Genomic DNA, 22,042 nt, shown 5'->3' with positions numbered 1-22,042 from the left:
TGGCATTGTAGCACTCACGATTCAGAGAAGAGAAGGGTATCGCCCGAGCCTCCTCTGCTCGTTTCCGATGGAGGAAGGCAGGGTGATAGCGAGAAGAGCTCGAAACTTCCGCAAAATGGTGGCCCTAGGTGTTAGAGATAGCAATAGGGTCTACAATAACATTATCTGCTACTATGAGGCCAGAAATGGGAGAACGGCTCTCGGCCCCAAAAGAGCCGTCGGAGGTTGGACCATACGACAGAGGAAGGGCTGGAACTTGTGAATGAAATCTAGCTACCTCGTTTGCTATCCCGAAGAATGCTATAACACTTTGCACGCATCTATTCATAACGAATGCACTTTGTCGCCATATGATGACAGTTAAAAATACGGAGAGCACGTTTCCGTGTGCAAATTGCATCACGGCATGCCTCAGTCCCGTAATGGACGAGGACAAGACGTGGTAAAGAGGAAGTGCGAGGAATGGAATGTTCTGCAGCAGTAAGTATAACGCTGGTGTGATTGTCCAACTGGTCATCACAACTGGGGAAATCTCGTTCTTTTGCCAGGGAGGAGCAAAGCTGCCAACCGGCCTTAGTAAACTGCCACTTGTGCACGTATGCGGATGGGGTAGGAGTCAGCAGACACAGAGCACACAGCAAATGGTCGTTCGAGTAGGTGTCAGAAAGAACGGACCACACAAGATGGTGGGCAAGCTGGGCTGTGCAAAAGGAGAGGTCCAAATGCGAATACGTGAGCGAGAAGTCAGAAAGAAAAGTGGGTGCTCCAGTGTTAAGGTAGAAGAGATTGAGTTGGTTAAGAAGGTCAGCCAAGAGGGTACCTCTCTGGCAGATCCTGGGAGAACCACAAAGGAGATGATCCGCATTAAAGTCACCGAGTAGCAGAAATGGGGCAAGTAGCTGTCCAATAAGCTGAAGGAAGTCTCCCCAGTGACACGGAATGACGGAGGGGCATAAATGGTACAGAAGGAAAAAGTCAGGCGAGGTAGGAAAAAGCAAACTGCAAGAGCTCGAAGACGGGTAGGCAGGGAGACGGGTCGACTTTGGATACCCTCCCATACGAGCAGCACGACGCCCCCACGAGATGGAATGCTGACCTCAGGGGGAAGGTCAAAACGAATCGGGAAGTAATGTGAAAGCTCAAAGCGGTCGTGAGGGCGCACAATAACGTTTCTCGAAGGCAGAGTACAAGGGGATGCTGCAAAGCTAAAAGCAGCCGTAAATCCTCTCTGTAGGACCAAAGGTTGCGAACGTTCCATCTGAGAGTCACAATGAGAAAACGACGGAGGACTGTCACCTCGGCAGCTGCCGAGAGCCAGCCCGTGAAGACTCGCTGCTACAGGGCACAACCTCAGGGCCGAATTTTAGGTCGCACGTCTGCGTGTCCGTGTCCTCCGTGGAGCGATGAATAACAAGAACAGAACTATAGGTACCAGACGGGAGAATGCACGGTTTGCAACTAGCCAGTAACTTGCGAGCGACTGGCTGAGACACCTTTTCCCTTACCCGGATCTCTAGAACAGCCCACTCATCGAGATACACGGGACAATCCCGAGAGACGGCGGCACGGGTGCCGTCGCAGTTTACACAGCAGGGAGAAGGAGGCGGACAATCGCCCCGTGTGCATCCCTACCATAGGTGACACATTTGGCTGGGTGTAGACACGATGTTCTAATGTGGTTGAAATGATGACACTGGTAGCATTGTACCAGGTCCAGAATGTTCGGCTGGACTGTGATAATCTCATAGCCTGCTCTGAGCTCGGATGGAAGCACCAAAGGTGAGAAAGGGAGTGTGGGTGTGCACTGAGGAGCAATCAACCTTTATCATTACGTGACCGATGGCAGTGACACCTCGATCAGAGAGGTTAGATTGGCTTTCGGGCTCGGTTAAACTGTCGAGCAGCCTCGTGTAAGTTACACCGAGGGAAGAATTCGAAGTTCTGTGTGCCTCGACACAGACAGGGTAGCCGTGGAGAAGCGAGGCAGCAAGCAGTTGTCGTGCTCGAGAATCAGAAGTGGTCTCCAAAAACAAAGTGTCATTCCATAAACGAGAGCAGGATTTCACAGGGCCAGCAATTGTATCAACATATTTCTGAATAATAAACGGATTTGACGTGGTGAAGGACTGACTGTCTCCAGTACGCGAGACCACGAAGAACCGTACTGGAATCGTTAGCCTCATTACGTTTGCGTTTTGTAGACAATGTATGGGAATGTGATTGACTCGTCACGAGGAAATCCCCCACAACTGCCAGAGTCTCTGATGGCACGCTCCTTCTGACTGGGGGCCCCCTTCACGAGGGGGCGCACCTGCCTTAGGTGACTGTTCACACCTCAGGTCGCACCTCCCGAACACCTGACAGAGAGACCGATCGGCAATTTGGGGAGGTTACAGCTCAGGCAATCACCCTCCCTGGGCACGGCCTGTACTGGGGGAGAGGGGGGGGGGGGGGGGGCGGGGGTTACGTGTGAACCCTACCTGTCGACCTGGGGCCGGGAATCGCGCGTTACCCGGTCGCCTGTTACGCGGTAGATGCATGGGCTGGCCTTCAGGAGTACACAGGGAGGAAGAAAGAAACAAGAGGACCCTCAAATGACGAAGGGGAGGAATGAGAGTAAAAGGGAAACGAACAAATGAAAAGTGGGTGAAAAATAAAAGGGAGACTGTTCGTACGTCAGTGACAGAATGCAGAACATTCCCAATGATACCCCAGATGTGTTCCCCAAAGGAGGGGAAAATGAAGAGCGAGAGGATAGACATGCAGCACAAAAGGGAAAAAATGCCCTGTGGTAGCCGAGGACTAACCCGCCAAAGAGTGGTGAGGCCCCTGCGGCGGCGGTGTGGGGGGGTCTCTCTGTTGTTAAAGTAAGGGGAGAACCAATTGTGAGCTACTCCCTGTATTCCGTAATGGTCCCATTCCTGGAACAATATTTTGTGATCCACACAATCAAATGTCTTAATTAAATCAAAAAATATACCTAGCATTCGAAACCTGTTGTTTAACCCATCCAGTACCTTACAGAGAAAAGAAACTTCTAAAGCCAAGCCTTTTCATAACTTAAGCAAACACTGATGGTATAGAAATAGGTCTAAAATTGTCTACATTATTCCCTTCTCCTTTTCATAAAGTGGCTTTACTACTGAGTACTTTAATCGTTCAGGAAACTGACCATTCCTAAAGGAAGACTTACAAATATGGCTAAGTACAGGGCTAACACGTGCAGCGCAGTACTTTGATATTCTAATCCCAAATGACTCCAGATTTTGTAGCAGCAACAAGTGATTCACTAAGTCAAATGCCCTAGTCAGATATGTGAACAGACCAGAAACAAGATGTATATTATGAAAAGCACTACGGACTTGGCCAGTGAATATAAAAATAAATAAATAAATAAATAAATAAAGGTTCACTGATTTATTTGTGAAACACGAGCTGATTCTATATAAGCAAGGTATTTTTATCCAAGTAATACTGTTACACAGTTGTACATCTCCTTTACCAATATTTTTGAGACAGCAGGAAAAATCAAGATTGGTCATTACTCGTTACCGTCATTTGTCTTCTTTTTTTAATACAGTGAAGTAACATTTCCAATTGTGAATGCACCTGGGAAATATCGTGTGATTATAGGACTATCAATAACACCGCAGTGCAGGTGACTCCAGTGCATAGGAAGGGTAAAAGAATGGACCCGCAAAATTACAGATCAATATCCCTAACTTCTGTTTGCTGCAGAATCCTTGAACTTATTCTCAGTTTGAATGTAATAAACTTTCTTGAGACTGAGAAGCTTATGTTCAGGAATCAGCACAGCTTTAGAAAGCATCTCTCGTACAAGACGCAGCTTGTCCTTTTCTCGCATGATACACTGAGAACTATGGATGAAAGTTTGTCTCAAGTACAGATAGTGTTGAGGATCAGTGGACAAAGTTCAAAACCATCGTACAATATGCGTTAGATGAGTATGTGCCAAGCAAAATCGTAATAGATGGAAAAGAGCCACCGTGGTACAACAACCAAGTTAGAAAACTGCTGCGGAAGCAAAGGGAACTTCACAGCAAACATAAACATAGCCAAAGCCTTGCAGACAAACAAAAATTACGTGAAGCGAAATGTAGTGCGAGGAGGGCTATGCGAGAGGCGTTCAATGAATTCGAAAGTAAAGTTTTATGTACTGACTTGGCAGAAAATCCTAAGAAATTTTGGTCTTATGTCAAAGCGGTAGGTGGATCAAAACAATATGTCCAGACACTCTGTGACTAAAATGGTACTGAAACAGAGGATGACAGACTAAAGACCGAAATACTAAATGTCTTTTTCCAAAGCTGTTTCACAGAGGAAGACTGCACTGTAGTTTCTTCTCTAGATTGTCGCATAGATGACAAAATGGTAGATATCGAAATAGACGACAGAGGGATAGAGCAACAATTAAAATTGCTCAAAAGAGGAAAGGCCGCTGGACCTGATGGGATACCAGTTCGATTTTACACAGAGTACGTGAAGGAACTTGCCCCCCCCCCCCCCCTTCTTGCAGCGGTGTACCGTAGGTCTCTAGAAGAGTGTAGCATTCCAAAGGATTGGAAAAGGGCACACGTCATCCCCAGTTTCAAGAAGGGATGTCGAACAGATGTGCAGAACTATAGACTTATATCTCTAACGTCAATCAGTTGTAGAATTTTGGAAAACGTATTATGTTCGAGTATAATGACTTTTCTGGAGACTACAAATCTACTCTGTAGGAATCAGCACAGGTTTCGAAAAAGATGGTCGTGTGAAACCCAGCTCGCGCTATTCGTCCACGAGACTCAGAGGGCCATAGACACAGGTTCACAGGTAGATGTCGTGTTTCTTGACTTCAGCAAGGCGTTCGATACAGTCCCCCACAGTCGTTTAATGAACAAAGTAAGAGGATACGGACTATCAGACCAATTGTGTGATTGGATTGAAGAGTTCCTAGATAACAGAACGCAGCATGTCATTCTCAATGGAGAGAAGTCTTCCGAAGTAAGAGTGATTTCAGGTGTGACGCAGGGGAGTGTCGTAAGACCGTTGCTATTCACAATATACATAAATGACCTTGTGGATGACATCGGAAGTTCACTGAGGCTTTTTGCGGATGATGCTGTGGTACATTGAAAGGTTGTAACAATGGAAAATTGTACTGAAATGCAGGAGGATCTGCAGAGAATTGACGCACGGTGCAGGAAATGGCAATTGAATCTCAATGTAGACAAGTGTAATGTGCTGCGAATACACAGAAAGAAAGATCCCTTATCATTTAGCTACAATATAGCAGGTCAGCAACCGGAAGCAGTTAATTCCATAAATTATCTGGGAGTAGGCATTAGGAGTGATTTAAAATGGAATGATCATATAAAGTTGATCGTAGGTAAAGCAGATGCCAGACTGAGATTCATTGGAAGAATCCTAAGGAAATGCAATCCGAAAACAAAGGAAGTAGATTACAGTACGCTTGTTCGCCCGCTGCTCGAATACTGCTCAGTAGTGTGGGATCCGTACCAGATAGGGTTGATAGAAGAGATAGAGAAGATCCAACGGAGAGCAGCGCGCTTCGTTACAGGATCATTTAGTAATCACGAAAGCGTTACGGAGATGATAGATAAACTGCAGTGAAAGACTCTGCAGGAGACACGCTCAGTAGCTCGGTGCGGGCTTTTGTTGAAGTTTCGAGAACATACCTTCACCGAGGAGTCAAGCAGTATATTGCTCCTTCCTACGTATATCTCGCAAAGAGACCGTGAGGATAAAATCAGAGAGATTAGAGCCCACACAGAGGCATACCGACAACCCTTCTTTCCACGAACAATACGAGACTGGAATAGAAGGGAGAACCGATAGAGGTACTCAAGCTACCCTCCACCACACACCGTCAGGTGGCTTGTGGAGTACGGATGTAGATGTAGATGTAGGCGAAGGGCAACAGGCAGATTCCGTATTTCTGGACTTGCGGAAAGCACTTGACACGGAGCTCCACTGAAGGCTGTTGAAGAAGGTAAGAGCACACGGACTAAGTTCACAGATAAGTGAGTGGCACGAAGAGCTCTTAAATAATAGAATCTGGTACGTTGTCCTCGACGGTGAGTGATCATCAGAGACAAGGATATCGTTATATCGTTAGGATCGCCCCAGGGGAGTGTGATAGGACCACTGTCGTTCCTTATATACATAAATGATTTGGCGGACAGGGTGGGCAGCAATCTGTGGTCGTTTGCTGACGATGTCTCGGTGCACGGTAAGGTGTCGAAGTTGAGTGATTGTAGGGAGAGGCAAGATGACTTAAGGTAAAATTTCCATTCTGTGTGACGAATGGCAGCTAGCTCTAAATGTCAAAAAGTGTAAGGTAATGCGGATGAGTAGGAAGATTAAACCTGTAAAGTATTACTAGCGTCCTGCTTGACACAGCCGAGTCATTTAAATATATGGGCGTAACATTGCAAAGCAACACGAGATGGAGCGAACATGTAAGCACTGTGGTAGGGAAGACGAATGCTCAGCTTCAGTTTATTCGGAGAATTTTAGGAAAGAGTGGTTCATCTTTAAAGGAGACCGTATATAGGATGCCGGTGTGACCTATTCTCGAGTACTGCTCGAGTGTTTGGGATCCTTACCAGGTCAGATTGAAGGAAGGCATCGGAGCAATTCAGAGGTGGGCTGCTAGGGTTTGTTACCCGTGGGTTCCAGCAACACATCAGTGTTGCAGAGATGCTTTATGAACTCAAATGGGAATCCCTGGAGAGAAGGCGATGAGGGCTCAAATGGAGGCATATATACAGTCGTTTTTTTTTTTTTTTTTCCTTGCTCTATTTGCCAGTGGAACAAGGAAGAAACTGACTAGTAGTGATAGAAGAGATAGAAGCCACCATACGGTGGCTTGCAGACTGTCTATGTAGATGTAGATATTGTGTGTCCTGAAAATTATGGTTACTGCAGGTACTAGCAAATTCACACTCCTATCAGCACAGAAACAGTTTGGAATTAGAGAACAAGTTTTTTAAATACAACAGTTTAGTCTTCGATTGTCTTTTTAATTCTAGTCATCAGCATTTCAGGTGAGAACTTTAGGTCATTTTAAAGTGTAAGATTTCATGCTTAAACACATGCGAAAATGTTTAAATATCTGGCATTAGAATCTCTGACATTCCATACCACCTTCAGAAATTCATAAAAAACAGTGCATTGCCACTCATCATATAATTTTGTAACAAACATTGTTGCTACCTGCCTTGTAACTAACAATCTTTCAATATCCGAATCTTGTTATTCAGATAATTTATAGAAAGAATGGCTAATGTAGTACGTTTTTAATTTTCCTTTGAATTAGTAGGGATTCCTAATTTCTTGCCACATGTTAGACTGGACCTTGTCGAATGTCATACCACCAGAGTACACGACTCCACTCGAGCCTTGGAGTGCAGAGGTGGGCAAGAAATCACACATCTGCTACAATTCTTCCTGCGAAGTCACAGTTTTTCACAATAACATCTTTTCAGTATTCTTTTCGGTATCTGCCTGTGATTTCAGACACAATTAGAAATCAGAAGTAGCAAGTAAAACTAGCAATGTAACATTCAAGAGCGTCCGTCATCTGTTGGCAACACTCTTTACTTCTTTCTATGAACTTTGTGCCATCTCATAGAATATAAACTGTTCTCAAGAGACACAAGTAGGAACTAAAACTAGCATTTAAGCACTGTAACAATGAACATCGCATGCCATCTGTTTATCGACATTTGCACTCCAGTCTACGAAACTTGTGGAACCCTGTGTCTCACACTACGGATGTATAAGTTACCTATGTTGAAGAAATGAACTGAGAACCTAATTTGCTACCACAAAAATTAACAATTTTTTAGCTGGCAGCAGCACTGATGTGTTCAGCTAGCACATGGTATTAGAACCCCTCCTTCTTGCAAAATTTTGGTTGTGGTACAAGACTGTAATCTGCAGTGTTACCTAATGTTTACATCACCACCATATTTATACGTATCAGCATAAAAAGTAGAACGCAAGGTAAATTAAGAAAATAAAAGTAAGACAACGGGCAAGACTGCGGTGAGTATTTTGACGTGCATTACACGCGTATATTTTACACCAGCTACGAAAAATGCAGAGCCAACTATGAAACTTTTACCAAATGTTTAAAAGTAGTGTATTCATAAGACAGAATGTTTTTCAATACTACAACACACAGGTAAACTTTTTGTATGTATTTTTATGTGCTTGACTCAATATTATTAGCCAATACTTTGATACAAATGTGTACACAACAGTATACTGCCAGAATGAGATTTTCACTCTGCAGCAGAGTGTGCGCTGATATGAAACTTCCTGGCAGATTAAAACTGTGTGCCGGACCGAGACTCGAACTCGGGACCTTTGCCTTCCGCGGGGAAGTGCTCTACCGACTGAGCTACCCAAGCACGACTCACGCCCCGTCCTCACAGCTTTACTTCTCCCAGTACCTCGTCTCCTACCTTCCAAACTTTGCCGAAGCTCTCCTGTGAACCTTGCAGAACTAGCACTCCTGAAAGAAAGGATATTGCGGAGACATGGCTTAGCCACAGCCTGGGGGATGTTTCCAAAATGAGATTTTCACTCTTGCAGCGGAGTGTGCGCTGATATGAAACTTCCTGGCAGTGAGTCGTGCTTGGGTAGCTCAGTCGGTAGAGCACTTGCCCGCGAAAGGCAAAGGTCCCGAGTTCGAGTCTCGGTCTGGCACACAGTTTTTATCTACCAGGAAGTTTCAACAGTATACTGTCTCGTGGAATATAGTGACGAAGGTACAAAAATGATAGTGGATTTCAGTGCTTGAACTTTACACATACTTGAAGATTTTTAAATTTTATGACACACGTGTAGGCACGAAATCTCATACTCGACAATGACCGTAATGTCGAAAAAGTAACTGTGACGAACAGCAGCCGAAAATGTCGCACTAGACTACTACCTCTGCTCGAGAAAAAGTAACTGGAGGACAAATGTTGTATCTCTGTGCGACCACTACGTCCACTGGGCCGCACGCCTCACCTGACGAGGTTCTGGTTGCTGCCCGGCCCGCCGCACACGTCACAGCGCGTCATGACGTCGGCATCGCCGCGGCCCCTCCTGTTTGCAGAGCCGGGGCCGGCCCCGCCGGTGACGCTGCTCGCCCCGCTGGAGCGCCGCTGCACCTCGGCCTGCTGGTGAGCCACGATGGCGGCGACCGTCGGCTGCGGGGGAGACGTCACTGCGAACGTCTCCGTGCTCGACGTCGCCACGAACATCTGCTGTGCACCTGTCGGAGAGGCCACCTCTCCCGGCGGCAGCGGAATCGGTTTGATCTGCCGACACGCCGTAAGGATGTTATAACACTTCACTGTGAAACTGAAATACACTGAAAAACTCTACTGAGGAAACTATTAAATTGTTGTTGTTGTCTTCAGTCCTGAGACTGGTTTGATGCAGCTCACCATGCTACTCTATCCTGTGCAAGTTTCATCATCTCCCAGTACATACTGCAGCCTACATCCTTCTGAATCTGCTTAGTGTATTCATCTCTTGGTCTCCCTCTATGATTTTTACCCTTCACGCTGCCCTCCAATACTAAATTGGTGATTCCTCGATGTCTCAGAACATGTCCTACCAACCGATCCCTTCTTCTTGTCAAGTTGTACCACAAACTCCTCTTCTCCCCAATTCTATTCAATACCTCCTCATTAGTTATATGATCTACCCATCTAATCTTCAGCATTCTTCTGTAGCACCACATTTCGAAAGCTTCTATTCTCTTCTTGTCTAAACTATTTATCATCCATGTTTCACTTCCTTACATGGCTGCACTCCATACAAATACTTTCAGAAACGACTTCCTGACACTTACATCTATACTCGATGTTAACAAATTTCTCTTCTTGAGAAACACTTTCCTTGCCATTGCCAGTCTACATTTTATATCCTCTCTACTTCGACCATCATCAGCTATTTTGCTCCCCAAATAGCAAAACTCCTTTACTACTTTAAGTGTCTCATTTCCTAATCTAATTCCCTCAGCATCACCTGAGTTAATTCAACTACATCCCATTACCCTCGTTTTGCTTTTGTTGATGTTCATCTTACATCCTCCTTTCAAGACACTGTCCATTCCATCCAACTGCTCTTGCAAGTCCTTCGCTGTCTCTGACAGAATAATGATACAGTAAAGCTGAATGCCCTCTGGAAAAATTACAGCTGTGGTTTCCCCTTGCTTTCAGCCGTTCGCAGTACCAGCACAGCAAGGCCGTTTTGGTTAGTGTTACAAGGCCAGGTCAGTCAATCATCCAGACTGTTGCCCCAGCAACTACTGAAAAGGCTGCTGCCCCTCTTCAGGAACCACACCTTTGTCTGGCCTCTCAACAGATATCCCTCCGTTTTGGTTGCACCTACGGTACAGCTATCTGTACCGTTGAGGCACGCAAGCCTCCCCACCGACGGCAAGGTCCATGGTTCATGGTTCATGGGGGGCACTATTAAATTAAGTACATAATTCCGGACAAGTATTTACCATTTTTGTAGCCGATAAATGCGTGTCGTAGTAAAATTGTCGTTTCAGAACTAATGGTCCCTTTCTCTGAACAGAGAGACAGACAGGCTGGTGGCATTTTAAAAGGAAGGTGACCTGTGGTTTATTAGTTTCATAACATACGTAATCTAAATCATTTCATTCAGGTACAGGAGACAGGTCAAAATTGTGGTAAAATTTCACCATAAACCGTACAACAGCTGACATTAACAAATAGCACAATAACAATAATAAAATTTTGTTATAAATACATACAATTAAAAAATCTAACATTTAATTACTTCTTGTCCTATTTTACGAATTCTTCTACTGAATAGCAGCACTTCTCGCACAGAATCTGCTGTAGTCTAGTTTCTACAATCTCTAGCTTGGTATTAAATATGTTTTGCCCATTAACTTGTCATATATTGTCATCCCCATAAACTGTGGAGTCCATGTATGTAATTTCAACTGGTGCTTAGGTTACATAACATTATTTTTATTTCTCATGTTACACGAGGTCTGTTCAGAGAATTCTGGAAATCTGTCCACAAAATTTTTTATTTGTTGCGCACGTTCTCCGTCTGTGAATGTTCTTTTATCTCGTCTATTGTTGAAAATCTTCATCCTTTCGATGGAGTTTACAACTTTGGAATTAAAAAAAGTCTGCAGGGGTCAAGTCTGGAGAGTATGGAGGAGGAGACAGCACATTGATTTTGTTTTTTGTGCAACAGTCATGCACCAATGGGGATAAATATGTGGATGCATTATTGTGATGCACGACCCACAAACTGTCTCGCCACATTATCTCATAGATGTCACGACACATCCTGATTGTAGCACTGATTAACAGTTTGTCCCTGTGGCACGAATTTGTGGTCAACTAATGCTTCAAAGTCAAAGAAAATGATTAGCACAGCTCAGACATTTGATCTGAGCTGACAAGCTTTTTTGGTCTCGGAGAATCTTTCTCGACTCGTTGGGAAGATTGAACTTTGGCCTCATCATCATCATAACCGTAGACCCACATCTCATCACCAGTTACAATTCCCCTAAGGAGCATCTCTTTCTCATTTGCACAATCCAAAAGCTCTTTGCAGATTACGAGATACAGGTTTTTCTGACTCACGAGCCGTGGGACAAACTTGGCGGCAACATGATGCGTTTTAGAATGCTGTGTCAGGATTTCATGACAAGATCCTACTGAAATATTACATTCTTCTGCAATCTCTCGGACAATCAGTCTTCGATTGGCACGCACAATTTTGTTGACTTAAGTCAGTAGAATTTGCTAGTATTTGCATTGAAAATGCAAAACTGCTTAATTTGTTTGATAATAGGAAGCCAATACGTGTATTCCAGCTTAAGTTCTTTTCTACATTTAGTCCTAGGTATTTGATCATGTCCACTTTTGCCATAAGTTGATTGTTATTTTGTATTTTAATTTCCACACATTTTGAATGTTTCGGTTTCAAATAATTGAGCAACTCCAGGTAGGGACATCAACAATGTACCAAAAGATAGATTGCTACTTACCATAAAGAAGACACTTCAGGTTGCAGACAGGGACAATTAAAAGACACTCGCATGTAGCTCTCGGCCACAGCCTTTGTCAGTAGGGGAAGGGGGAGGGGAAGGCATTCAGGTCCAAGATGCTAGAGTCGGTGGTCGAGAGTGCGTGAAGAGCTGTCCGAATTAGCGAGAAGAGCGGAATAAGCAGGAAGTGGCGGTCAGAACAGCGGGGACGGGACAGAACGGGAACTGTGGATCGAGTGCTCTGAAGCGGTAGTGTGCTCAGAGCATAACTTTAGACACGACGAGAGCAGAAACGAGTTTACAGTGTCGCCGAGCCGTTCAAATTTATAAAATGAGGAGGAGAAATTATTTCGGAAAACTCAAATAGAGTTCGGCAGAACTGTATATGTGGGAAGAAAAAGGAAGCTCGGACATAATTGCAGAGAGAAACAGTAGAATATTGGCAGAGTGCTAGTGAGATGTGCGCCACTTGCACTTTAACTGGACTCATGACGACAATGCTAGGAGGAAGACCTGAGAAGGGGTGGTGTAAGCCACAAGCAGACGTAAAAGTAGCAAACCAGAACAGTGAAATAAAGAGCTGGTAAGGTGGCGGGGGAAAATAAATCATTCACAACAGAGATACAAATAACTTTTTTCTTCTTCTGCATCTATTCACACTTAACACTAAGTGGACACTTCTGGTAACTTTCTCCCAATCTTCTCAGTCCGACGTGTCATCCGTCAGTTCTTTTCCTTCCGATCCTCTCGAATGCAGCTCGCCGTTCTCTTTTCGAGTGTTCCTGTTTGCCCAGAGCCTTCCACAGCCATCTCCGTCATTCTCCTCGGGACAAAAATACGATCTCCTCTCGGGGTACGTCTGGACCGTCGGAGTCTTATCTCCAGCACTTTCTCGGACACTTTTAGAGTTCCGCAGATTTCCTCATTTGGAATCGAGACTCCACACATCCATCTCAACATCTTCATCTCGAGTACATCCATCTTTTGGTTGTTGCCCGCGTGTTTCCTACATACAATAATGCTGGCCTTACATGCCTTCCCTTGACTCTGACATTCTTATTTTTGTCACAGACGATTCCAGACTTCCTTTACCAATTCCTCCATCTCCCTAGCACTCTGTGATCTAGCTCAGAATCCAGATTTCCATTACTTGCCACATTTGATCCGATATGTTTGAAGCGGTCTATCCCCTTTAGGCTCTGCCCGTCCATAGTGCCCACGTCACCTTCCTCGTTTCCTCTTTTTTCTCCTTCTGATCGAGGCCTCTGTCTTGCCAGTGCTCCCCTCCAGTCTTCCAGTTTGCACTCCGCACCAATCTGCCAGTGCTACACAAAACAATTTTGTCCGCTACCACACGCAGCGAGATGTCCGATCCCGAATACTTCCGACAGGACGCTCGTAACGAGATCGAAGACGTAGGTCCCCAGTGGAGATCCCCGATGTGAGCTGACACGTATAGGTATCCGATATGTCACAGCTACACCACTTCTTATCCTCATTCCAATTTTAGTACATATCTTGAACTCACCTCTCTGACATTAGCTTCCTCCTTGTAAAGGGGTACAGACAAATACGGTGCAAAAATGCTACTGGAAGTTAGCTATATCCTGCTATTGAGATTACTTTTGAACAGACCCAAACAACAGTTTGGGACCAATAGCTCGCTTTATCAATGGTAGTACCAACCCGGAAAACTTGTGAATAGGCTGTGGTATGCATGGGGAATTTACTTACGGTTTTTTGCAGCGGCGAGGGGTGGGGGAGAGGACGGAAAGAAGAAAAGACAGTACAGGGGTGACAGTGATGACTGAGAATAAGGGACATAGGTACGGAAGGCAACTACTGAGAGAGAGGAGATAGAAAGAGAAAATAACAGATGGAATGAGTAGGTGGCGTGGGGTAAGAGGCAGGCAGGAATGGGAGAAGGAGAGGGACAGCAGAGACCGTAGGGATCAGTTACCATCGGTACAATTCAAATAAGTTCGCATTCGGGCACAGGGCGAGAATCTGGACGAGGAGGGTCACACAGTCGACCACCTTATATCGAGACGTGTGCTCTGTCTCCGTGTGATCCGGTCTCCTGGCCACAGCCTAAAGTTAGGCAGTCACTCGAGTGGGAAGCCGTGTGGCAGTCCCGGCGAGGTTAGTGTACATTGCGGCTGCTCTCACGAGTGGCTCAACCAGTGAAGGAGTAAGAAACGTCACTGATACGGCCAGAATACGAGACGCAGACAGATTTTTGCTACGGGCCTCGTACCTGTGTCTTTTTTTCACGGGAACACGACCCGGGGAGCAGGGGGTGAGGAGCAGGAAAGTCGCGAGGACGAGCGAGAATAACGTGTAGGCCGAGCCGGCAGCAGAATTCTACTTCGAGTGAGAGGGTACAGAATTCGGCAAGATTAAATCTTTCCGTACACTTTAAAGATTTTTAAGGTACTCCACAGGTTACGTGCAGCACAAATCCCGAGGTTACAGTATTTCGTTCCCGTGAACATCCACGTACGCTGAAGATGACAATTACGAAAATATTAGTGTCGAGACTGACAGCCGTTAATAGTGTAGTGCCTCCAGAATTTCAGTGTAAGTTCTAGAGACACTCAGCTTTCCACCACCTCGAACACACGATATTTTAAGTAATAGGGTGGGAGAGTGGAGATTGTCTACCGCGCTGCCAGTTTTTGTGTGTGCGGGATGGACGTGTATCGGGAAAAAAGTGCAACAGTCACGGTCAATCGACGCAAACGAGTGTTTGCAGCACGCGCCATAGAAGCTGTATGTCCAGTACGAGGAACAAGCACGCTCTATTCTTTGATGGTGTAACAACTGTATTGTTGTGAACAAATGAATTACGTATTGACTAAAGACATTTAAATTGGATTTTCTGGTGCTGGACTTATGAGAAGCAGGAACTGGTTTTATAGTGGTTATTAAACCACACATATTGTAATTGTGTCTGTTAGTATCTAATGGTCCGAGACAGGGCTGACTCGCGAGAGCTGGACGCTCTTGTGAAGTTGTTTTACTGAGGAGATGAAAATACAACAAAAGTATCCTGAGAGGACAGACTCATTTCAAGAGTAGAAGAGTCTATTTTGAAATTCCTTTAACCAGCTACAGTCTTCGGAGAAGAAGAGTTTGTGAACACTGACGCAGCCGTCTGACCCGAGAAGAAGATCGGCTGCACACAATACGTGAGCCAACTGCGAGAGACGTGTGTCTCGCACCCCAGTACCACGCTGTCTCCTGCTGCCTGAAAACTGTTAGAACGTGGTGACCTAAGTGACAGCACACGAAGAAAATGGGGATTTGAAAACTGAAAAGGAAAGAAGATATTAGGCATTGCCATAGCAACCAGGCCTAACAAGATACGAAAACTGCTTCCAGAAATCGTATCGAGTCCAATGAACAAATGGACGAAAGTTCCGTGTGCAACGCTGTAAAAGATGTGAGAACGTAATAGCGGAGAAAACTGGACAGAAGACCTCAACATTTCAAATAAGAAGATCGAGTGCGGAGAGTAAGCAGTCTCCACACACGTAAATTGCGCCAATGCCGACACATTAACCAGCCACCGACACCGACTGCACCAGCTGCTGCTCACCGGTGCTAACTCCGCGTCCGCTCGCCGTCGACAATGCTGAAACCGACGTCTGACGCCGCCGGCACCGGCGCTGACCACCGGCACTGATTACAAATCTGCTCACCGATACAGCTAGAACTCTAAGCCGGGTGAGCGTAAAACAATAATTTTTTGGTAAAGTTGTGGGGACGATTGCATGATAAACTGTTATTATAGGTATTCCACTCTGTGGTGAATTTGCTTTAAATGATTACTAGGTCTAAGATCAATAAAACTATGGATCAGGAACAACAACGTGGAACAACTTCAGAGCCAGCCACGGCTGGGGATGTCGAGAGGGGAGTGCCAGACTGGACGGAGTTAGTAAAGTTAATAAGTGCCACTTTAAGTCAAAAATTAGAAACACAAAGAGCAGCTGCAAATGTACAAATTGCGACTTTGAGTGAAAAATTAGATGCACAGATTGCAATTTCAACCACTTTAAGACAAGAACTAAATGCTAGATTAGATGACCAAGGTGCTAAATCAGATGATCAAAGAACAGATTCAAATGCTCAGAATGAAGCTCTAAGAAAAGTAATAGGTTTAGTACATTCTAGTTTAAATGCCCAGAGAGAAACCTTGAACAGTCAAGTGGCAAATATAGTTTTGTTAAAGACTGAATGTGACTCTCTTAATAATAAGGTAGAAAATCTGAACTTAGATTTAAAGAGTGAACTCACTAGCTCTTTGAATACTCACGTTAATCAACTATTTACTGAATTTAACCAGAGACAGGAGAAGCAACTTCTTGAAAGAAACGCAGGTAGACCTAAGGAAGTAATATCGATTGTTGTTGTTGTGGTCTTCAGTCCAGAGACTGGTCTGATGCAGCTCTCCATGCTACTCTATCCTGTGCAAGCTTCTTCATCTCCCAGTACCTACTGCAACCTACATCCTTCTGAATCTGCTTAGTGTATTCATCTCTTGGTCTCCCTCTACAATTTTCACCCTCTACGCTGCCCTTCAATAATAAATTGGTCATCCCTTGATGCCTCAGAATATTTCCTACGAAATGATCCCTTCTTCTAGTCAAGTTGTGCCACAAATGCCTCTTCTCCCAATTCTATCCAATACCTCCTCATTAGTTATGTGATCTACCCATCTAATATTCAGCATTCTTCTGTGGCACCGCATTTCGAAAGCTTCTTTCTCTTCTTGTCCGAACTATTTATCGCCACGTTTCACTTCCATACATGACTACTCTCCATACAAATACTTTCAGAAAGGACTTCCTGACACTTAAATCTATACTCCATGTTAACAAATTTCTCTTCTTCAGGAACGCTTTCCTTGCCATTGCCAGTTTACATTTTATATCCTCTCTACTTCGACCATCATAAGTTATTTTGCTCCCCAAATAGCAAAACTCATTTACTACTTTAAGTGTCTCATTTCCTAATCTAATTCCCTCAGCATCATCTGATTTAATTTGACTACATTCCATTATGTTTGTTTTGCTTTTGTTGATGTTCATCTTATATCCTCCTTTCAAGACACTGTCCATTCCGTTCAACTGCTCTTGCAGGTCCTTTGCTGTCTCTGACGATATTAGAGTGTCATCGGCAAACCTCAAAATTTTTATTTCTTCTCCACAGATTTTAATTCCTATTCCAGATTTTTCTTTTGTTTCCTTTACTGCTTGCTCAATATACAGATTGAATAACATCAGGGTTAGGCTACAACCCTGTCTCATTCCCTTCCAAACCACTGATTGCCTTTCAGGCCCCTCGACTCTTATAACTGCCATCTGGTTTCTGTACAAATTGTAAATAGCCTTTCGCTCCCTGTATTTTACCCCTGCCACCTTCAGAATTTGTAAGAGAGTATTCCAGTCAACATTGTCAAAAGCTTTCTCTAAGTCTACAAATGCTAGAAATGTAGGTTTGCCTTTCCTTAATCTATTTTCTAAGGTGAGTCGTAGGATCAGTATTGCCTCATGTGTTCCAACATTTCTACGGAATCCAAATTGATCTTCCCCAAGGTCGGCTTCTACCAATTTTTCCATTCGTCTGTAACGAATTTCTGTTAGTATTTTGCAGCTGTGGCTTATTAAACTGATAGTTCGGTAATTTTCACGTCTGTCAACACCTGCTTTCTTTAGGATTAGAATTATTATATTCTTCTTGAAGTCTGAGGGTATTTCGCCTGTCTCATACATCTTGCTCACCAGATGGTAGAGTTTTGTCATGACTGGCTCTCCCAAGGCCATCAGTAGTTCTAATGGAATGTTGTCTACTCCCGGGGCCTTGTTTCGACTCAGGTCTTTCAGTGCTCTGTCAAACTCCTCATGCAGTATCATATCTCCCATTTCATCTTCATAGACGACTTGGGCGAGGAGTTCAAACTTGTCCATGACAAGGTAGAAAACAGAATAACTTTACCTGATGTTGTGTTACGTAATAAAGTGGTGATTGTTTTCTTGTGGGTAGACTTTCACAGAAAATTTAACGAAAAGTACCATTTTGCATTTGCTCAAGTGAGGTTAATATCCGATTCGTGGGATCAGGACAGACTTTCATCTGTCCCCTAGGGACTTTAACGTTCTGTGTTAACGGCCGGAGTGACGACCGCCGGCTCCCGAGTTGTTTTCGGTGTTTCTCCAGAGATTACTTTTCGTGCACCGAATTCCCTTCAAATCTCAAACAATACTAGGATTCTTATACTATCCTCTGGTCCTATTGCTTCTCCGTCCTTGTCTTTACTTGACTGACAAGCAATGGCTGCTGCAAATCACTAATATCAAGGCAATACTGCTTCTTGTGGTAATAGCAATAAGTGATCGTATCACTACCGTATTTACTCGAATCTAAGCTGCACTTTTTTTCTGGTTTTTGTAATCCAAAAAACCGCCTGCGGCTTCGAATCGAGTGCAAAGCAAGCGGAAGTTCTGAAAAATGTTGGTAGGTGCCGCCACAACTAACTTCTGTCGTTCTGTCGTTGAATATATGTAGCGCTACACAGGCATGCTTTGTAGGCACAAAGATAAATATTGGCGCCAAAACCTCTGCGTCAGGGGGGGGGGGGGGGGGGGGGGGGGGGGAAGGAGGTGGAAGACGAGCTCTTTTTCTCCGCCCCGAGTTTCGACCACTGTATTTTCATACATTATCCAACGAAGTAAATACAAATTCTGTATTGTTCATCTTTGAATGTAGCAGAATTTCAATGTGCTATGAAAATCCGACTGGCAAGACTGTTTGGGATGTTTGTCAATATGGCCATCTCTACGTTCTGAATTTTTTCCTACCTGTGAGAAGAAATGGTTGCTAATAGGAACCTGATGAAATGTGAATCACATGCAGTATTCTCTTCACCATAAGATTAATATGAATATAAACATTTTGCAATGTATTCTTTCGTGTTTGCTGCTATCTCATTTAAATCCTGTCTGCCTAATGAAGTACGAAACTAGAGTGAGACAACAGCAAACGCGGAAGAATATACGTATCGTGTCATGTTTATATTCGTATTATTCTTATGCCTAATAGTGATACAGTCAGAAATGAAGCATGGCAACTGACTAGATTTTTAAATCTAAGATGACTCTAAATTCTGTGTAGAATGTAATGTACAAAGGAGGTGTCTGCAAAGATTTGGAACGGAGAAAAATTTTAGCTATACTCTCGTTCAGAACATCTATCGTACGCAGTCTATTATTTGGTTCTTGTTGATCATTATCAAAGAAAGCAGCAGTGTAAGTAACAACAAATAGCAGTCTCTTGCCATTGTTTCGCTAATGAGACGATTCCTCTCTCTCTTTTTTTTTTTTTAATTTTAAGCGGTGGTAGCGCGCACAAAAGCAAGCCATTCCGCGAGTGGCGACAGGCCGTAAACATGCACTATCAGAATACGACAAACAATGCATGACACAGTACAGTAATGCATTTTCAGCTTAGAGTGACGTAAACACCTATAACAAAGAAAACGGCACTTATCAGATCAAAGCAAAATAAGCTATCGATTCAAACCAGACGAAGCACGTGAAAAAGGAAGGGTACCCGTATAAATACGGACGGAGCGCCTGACGCATAGCAATGACTACCTGGTAAAGCTTAACTGCTAAGCTTATGCCTCGAACCAAACTACTGTAGCTGTATCGTCATTCATTCGACCTAAATTGTCTCTCATATTACAATGGACTAACTTTGTTTCGATTTGGAGGTGCGGTCTAAAACTTTTCTCTCCCCTTGAATTTCGAGTCTCAAATTTCAGGTGCGGCTTAGATTTGTGAAATTTTTTTTTCCTTTATTTCGAGTCTCATTTTTAAGGTGCGGCTTAGATTTGAGGGCGGCTTAGATTCGAGTAAATACGGTATTCGTGGTCTCAAAGGTGTTATGTATGCTTATGGTCCACGTTACATAATAAATTGAATAAATTATGTTGTTATATCGAGTCAGAACTGAAGAATCTATTAGTGGTTTCGTAATATGCTCTCTAAAAGCAGTTGGATTCCGATTTGATATATCTGCAGTTACATCCATAACAATTAGTGCCCGATGTAGATGTAAGTCGACCACATGCTCCGCTCTGGTCTTAAATCCCACCATCAACATAGAATTAGAAGAGGTTCTTGAGTATTTAAGTCACCCATGCGCTCTGCTCTAGTCAGTGAGGATCTCGAATCCCAGTATCAGAGTATAGTAAGGTCTTAGTTTTGCCTAAACTCTTCTTTGAGAGTTACCCAGAAATATTAGATTAATAGAAGATGGAAATTTGTATGAAACATTACATAACACAATTTTTTTACCCTTTGTAAGATATAATATAAATGCAATTCACCAGCCGGTCTCTTCTGCCATTCTCGTATATTTAGGTTTTTATTTTTACCTAAATTAGTCTTTGTATGTAATCTCTTCACCAGTTTTTCCATACAAACCTGTGTGAAGAGGTATTGATGAACGCCGACGGATAATAAGTAACAAAAGAAGAGTGGACAGTATAATATGATGGTACTATTGAGACATAGTGATGTCAAGGCGACATGAACTGAATTAGAAGATGTTATATGTGTATAAAAGTATAATATAAACCGAATAACAAGACAACTGATTGTAGTGTATAATTTTCTATTTTTATAGAATATTTTATGCCTTTTATGTAATGTGGTGAAAATGGGGAGGGTTTGTATCAATTTTGAAAGGGGGTGGGTAGTGTAGGTAAAAGCATGACTAACACTACACACACACACACACACACACACACACACACACACACCGCACCTTTCAGACAACCCTCGCAGACAAGTGTGACTGATTCTTCACCCTCTGCCGTTTCATAGGGGTTGCTCAGATTTTTCTTCAGGAGCTTCAAAGGTGAAGGTGAGAGTGTCCACTCTGTAGGAGACGTTTAATATCATACCTCCTTCGGCTTCTCAATCAAGTACCGGCAAAGTAGGGATCTTGAGGAAGGGGGGTGGGAAGGGTTTTCCTGTCTTTGGGGCTATCTTTTTTCTCTTCTTTGATCTTAGCAAATAGTTCTACTTTTTTCTTTCTTACTTCTCATCTGAGTATCGGTCTATCTTTCCCTATTTCCATATGCATATACTTCTATTGCTGAAGTCCTTCTTATTTTCCGTGGTTCCCAATAACTTTCAACTTATTTCCTATAAGTAGGCCAAAGAATCAGGATACACAAAAAACACATCTACATACACACAAAGATACACTGAAACACAAACAGGAGAATTACGAATTAGAAACCTGAACAGATGTCAGAACTGCCAAGGGATTTGGCGAATAAAGATGTATGTACATCTGAGTCGATACACATATTACATTGTTGATATGTGATGGTTCTGCATCATTATTTCTGTCGCTCTCAAATATATATTTATATGTGCCGTGCTAGTCCTTTGAGAAAAGGGATAGTATCTACTGGGAGTTGGTAAATACACGTAGATGTAGCATCTACTGTGTGTGGACATGATATCTGTTTATATGGTAAAAGTGAGGAGTGATAGAGGAGTCTAGGGTATTAGATGAAGTATTAAAAAGTGGAATAAAAGTGTAAAGTAGATTTGTAATTTTACCAGAGAATATTTAAGAATAGTATTCATAAAAATGTATGGTAGGGCAATGAACCAGGAGGCCTACTCCAGAAGAATACAGAGGGCGCACTCAACATTTATTGGGTGAGGAAAAGGGTGGATAGGCAGACCTATGAAAGCCCGACCTATACTGCGCAGACAGGGGCGCCAAGAAGGGGATTGGCCTGTACCATAGGAAGATAGGAATAAGAAAGGGGCGTACCTACCAAAACGGAAGGAGAAAGGTTACTCCTACAATCAAATCATGTAAGATATAGGTACTGTTCGTAAAGGGAAAAAGGGCAGTATCGTGACAGAATTC

At 43.5% G+C, this 22,042-nt stretch overlaps 1 protein-coding gene across 2 annotated transcripts in view; it reads right to left on the bottom strand.

Annotated features, from left to right (window-relative positions):
- The window catches only part of LOC126215033 (PHD finger protein 14), a 185,090-nt gene that overhangs the window by 40,862 nt on the left and 122,186 nt on the right, over positions 1-22,042 (bottom strand). For both annotated transcript variants that reach the window (XM_049941664.1, XM_049941665.1), the window contains exon 15: positions 9,052-9,344. In XM_049941664.1, coding sequence (XP_049797621.1) covers positions 9,052-9,344 — 293 coding nt within the window. The remainder of the gene's footprint in view (positions 1-9,051; positions 9,345-22,042) is intronic.

The sequence above is a fragment of the Schistocerca nitens genome, chromosome 12 (genome assembly GCF_023898315.1).
Source record: "Schistocerca nitens isolate TAMUIC-IGC-003100 chromosome 12, iqSchNite1.1, whole genome shotgun sequence".
In the NCBI taxonomy this organism is placed as follows: Eukaryota; Metazoa; Arthropoda; class Insecta; order Orthoptera; family Acrididae; genus Schistocerca; species Schistocerca nitens.
The sequence above is the reverse complement of the archived record's forward strand: the minus strand, read 5'-3'. Positions and strand labels throughout refer to the sequence as shown.